Consider the following 3,920-nt stretch of genomic DNA (forward strand, 5'->3'; position numbering starts at 1 on the left):
ACAGAATGTCGTAATGCTGCCCCCTGTAGCCTGGACATAAATTGTATTACAACTCTGAGACCAAGAAGAGTTGTGAAATAAGCCCAGCAGTTCCCTTTGGTTTTCATAAACAGCAGGTGTTTTTTTATGTTATAATAAAAGTTTCTGTATAGCTCTATAGTACAGTTGGGATACAGCTAATTTCACCTGGATGAATAATATGTCAGTGTCTCCGAGTGACTGTAGAAAAGGCTGTTTCTTACAGTCATGGGTGTCTCCAGAATAGGTGGGACGAAGCCTATATAGGTTATAATAGGTTGTGGACTAATTATAATATAGGGGGTTTTTTTTTTTAGTCAGGGTGTTTGTTTACTGCACTAGTTATTGCTCTGGTTGGACTTTAGCTGTATATTAACTGTATATTTCTGCGAACTCTGTTATTCAGAACAAAACTGTAGTTTTATATCCTATCGGACAGGCATATCAAAGCTGCTTCAGCTTTGCGGCATGCAAAGCGCCGCAAAGCGCATGCGCTGTAGTAGCTCACCTGTCGTTGCACCTGTTGAATTCTTAACTGTACAACTATGTAAAATACAAAACCAGGAAGTTTTTCTTTCCTCGACTCTCATGACGCTGACGTCACGGAGAATGCGGACTACAATTGCCTTGTTAGAAATAAGTGACCTGAAAACAAACTGAGAGGCCACAGAGCCGCAGAAAATGTTCCGTTTATGCTGTTGCTGCTTCTCTGGCGATAACTCCAACAACAATGAGGTATGTGTTTATGCGCTGCACTGGGTTTTATGGTGTCTTTATAAGAGCGTAAAGTGGCTTCCTTAGAGTTTAGCAAGGAAACTATACAGCTTCGCTTCGCTCGATTTTTCCATTGCAAGTAAAATGATGGGATCCTCTTAACTGCTGTAATGTAGCATTACTGGGTCTTCACCTAATAATCTACTTTTGTTGGGGATTTGAAACATAATTATTATAATATTGAAGCCGAGTTTATGATCACATCATTGCACTGGTACACGTGATCAAATATGCCTAATATTTGTGGCACAAGAAGAAGAAAAGAAAAAACACTATGTAAATAAAACCAACTTTCGCTGTTTCAGAGACGGCCTCTCCTGGATTCCCGACGCTCTGAAGTCAATAGTGCTGAATCCGCCAGGCTGAGCCGTTCATCAGCGGACAGCGGCAAGTCATCTCAGTCTTTTTTTTAATACTTATAAAAATGACAGATGAATTTGATCCACCTGTTTTTCTTGCTGTGTTACTCGTGCTTTCTTTTTTCTTTTTTTCTACTCAGATGCACAGACTGTGAGACGGATTGGACGGCTGGTGATGAGGCGAGTGTGCGTGCCAGAGCTGGATCAGAGGTTTTTGGAGATGGCTGAGACCTTCAACAAGCAGCAGGAAGGCTACGAGGCCATGGTGCAGCATATAAGAAACCTCCAGCAGAGCTGTGACTGTTCCCATGATGACACCCTTGCTTTTGTTCAGTGTTTGGGGAAGATTAGAGAGGAGCAGGGTGAGTGACACATACTTTTTAACACACGCTTCATGGTAGCTGATGCCTCACTCCCTCCCCCATTTTTTAAAAACTCATGTACTTCCAGAACCAACATACCAGGTCTCTCTTAAGATGAAGGGCTACGACTTCTTCCTCAGTGCGGTTCCTGTGTGGTCTGAGGGCTCAGGTGAGGGGAAACCGCTTCCTCCACGTCTGCAGAGGGCTCAGAACGAACTGAAGGGTGCTTCTGACAGCACCAGGATGACCATTTCAAAGGGGACCACCCTTCAAGAGCTTATCGGCTGGTTGCTCCGTAGCCATGATAAAATGGCTGAGCAAGTGAAGAAGGCAGCAGAAACTTACCAAGAACAAGGGAGACTTAGTGAGAACCTGGAGGAGAACATGAGGGAAGTGAGGAGGGCCAAAGAGTTGTCTCAAGGATACAGACAACAGGCCACGGCAGTTCTCACTGAGGCTGCACAGATAGCAGGGGCTCAACTGTAGTGCACATATCTTTCTAAAAGTTTTGTTTTAACCGACAACAATGCGGAAGTACAGCATTTCCATGGGTTATCTCCATAAATATCCCCACCAATCGTATCAAGACTGTCATATCTCCTTTTATTATTTGATTATAATAGAAACGTATTCTAACACTTTAAATAGGTTTAAAGTGTTTTTTTTATTTTGCGTCATTACATTCTGTCATATGTATTGTTAGAGTGGTAGATGCTCATACTTAACCTGGCTTAAGGTTCTAATAATGAACTCTCGATATGTGTAACTGTGTAAAAGCCAAAAGCTCAAGCTTCAAACTGTGTTAAATATTCCATTTTAGAATTTTTTTCTTCTTCTAGATTTAGCTTTGATGATGTTCTTCAATGTAAATTGTGAAGACTTTGAATATATCTGTGTATCTACAGTGCATAATGCCATCAAAGGTGTCAGAGAATCTGGACAAATCTCTGTGCACAAGAGACAAGGCTGAAAATCTGAATGCACGGGATTAAACGCACAGTCCTGTCATGGAAATCACTACATGGGCTCATGAAACACTTCTAGAAATTATTGTCTGTAAACATGCGTTGCCATGTCATTCACAAATTTAAGTTAAAGGCGTATCATGCAAAGAAGAAGCCATATGTGAACATGATCAAAAAACCCTGCTGTCTTCCCTGAGGCACTTAACCTGGACTGAGGCAATGTGGTCAGACAAATCAAATCAAAAACAGGAAAGCTCCATCCTCTGGACTAAAGAGACAATTGTTACCAGTGCTCAGTTCAAAAGTCTGCATCTCTGGTGGTATGAGGATGTATGAGTGCTGTGGAATTGGCAACTTGTGCAGTTGAAAATGAGCACTGCAGGTCCCCTTCTTTCTCGAATACATGTAATTTCACTAGCCAACATTAGGGGGCAATGCCGCTTCACTTTTATCTAACAACCGCTCATCGTTTCATCCTCATCAGACTTTTAGAAAAAGCACCGCAATGACAAAGCTTGTCTGAACTCCAGAATTAAATTTATAAACGTGCCACTACTTTGTGTGTGTGTGTGTGTGACTTTTACCAGAATAGGTTCACTGATTTCTGCGAAGCTTTCCCACAACTCTGCCTGGACTCTGCTTTAACAGATTGCGAACTTCGTGGCTGGTATGTTTCCCAGACATGACAGAGCTGACATGATATGACATGAAAGCTCACTGCAACAGCAGCTGAAAACTAAACTGGAGGTTTGTCGTGATTGTGCGTGGGATGTTTTACTGTTTCAATATACAGACTTCTATTAACTGATTAAAAACCGCAGCTTTCCCACTGTTATTAACCTAAAAGCCCACCAACACATGGTCATATGCCATGTTGATAATTAATTTCCAAAAATCCATTGTTCTAAAGGCTATTGTCACATGGTCATTTATTGTTTACCAGAGAGGGACAGTTTTGGAGCAGTGTTTCTGTCTTTGGCTTTGGATTAATTAGGTGTAAAGTGTGATGTAAAAGAGAAGCAACACCAACACTTCCTTTTTTATGAAAATACTCGGCAAATAAAAAGAACGAGGATCAAATAGAGGAAAATCTTGAATATAGGCCGTGGACCCAATTTTAGTGAAATATAATGGTTAAAAATGGTAACTGGATATTTTTATAGTTTACTCATTAACATTCATATATTTAGTAAATAATCAAAATCGATAATTAATATCCTGCAAACTGTATGTTTTCTTATACATACAAATCTTCATTAATAGCAGATTTGACAAATCACTTGGCTGTCAGAGAGCGGCGACTGACTGGGACAACCTACAGTGATCGTGGAAATTATTAACTTGCGGTCCTCGTGTCTAATTTGATTGGATGGTTTAGTTGGGCGTGCGGCAATTGGATTATATACTTCTCTCTTATTGGCTGAGAAGCCTGGCATTCAGTG

General features: G+C 40.9%; 1 protein-coding gene across 1 annotated transcript; it reads left to right on the top strand.

Annotated features, from left to right (window-relative positions):
• Window positions 1-275: 275 nt before the first annotated feature.
• Window positions 276-2,072, top strand: si:ch73-345f18.3. The gene is made up of 4 exons (XM_040020854.1): window positions 276-753; window positions 1,098-1,179; window positions 1,292-1,513; window positions 1,602-2,072. The coding sequence occupies exons 1-4, from the start codon at window positions 700-702 to the stop codon at window positions 1,997-1,999; spliced, it is 756 nt and encodes a 251-aa protein (XP_039876788.1). The 5' UTR covers window positions 276-699; the 3' UTR covers window positions 2,000-2,072.
• Window positions 2,073-3,920: the final 1,848 nt, after the last annotated feature.

Source organism: Simochromis diagramma, unplaced genomic scaffold, assembly GCF_900408965.1.
Source record: "Simochromis diagramma unplaced genomic scaffold, fSimDia1.1 OVJJ01000753.1, whole genome shotgun sequence".
Lineage (NCBI taxonomy): Eukaryota > Metazoa > Chordata > Actinopteri > Cichliformes > Cichlidae > Simochromis > Simochromis diagramma.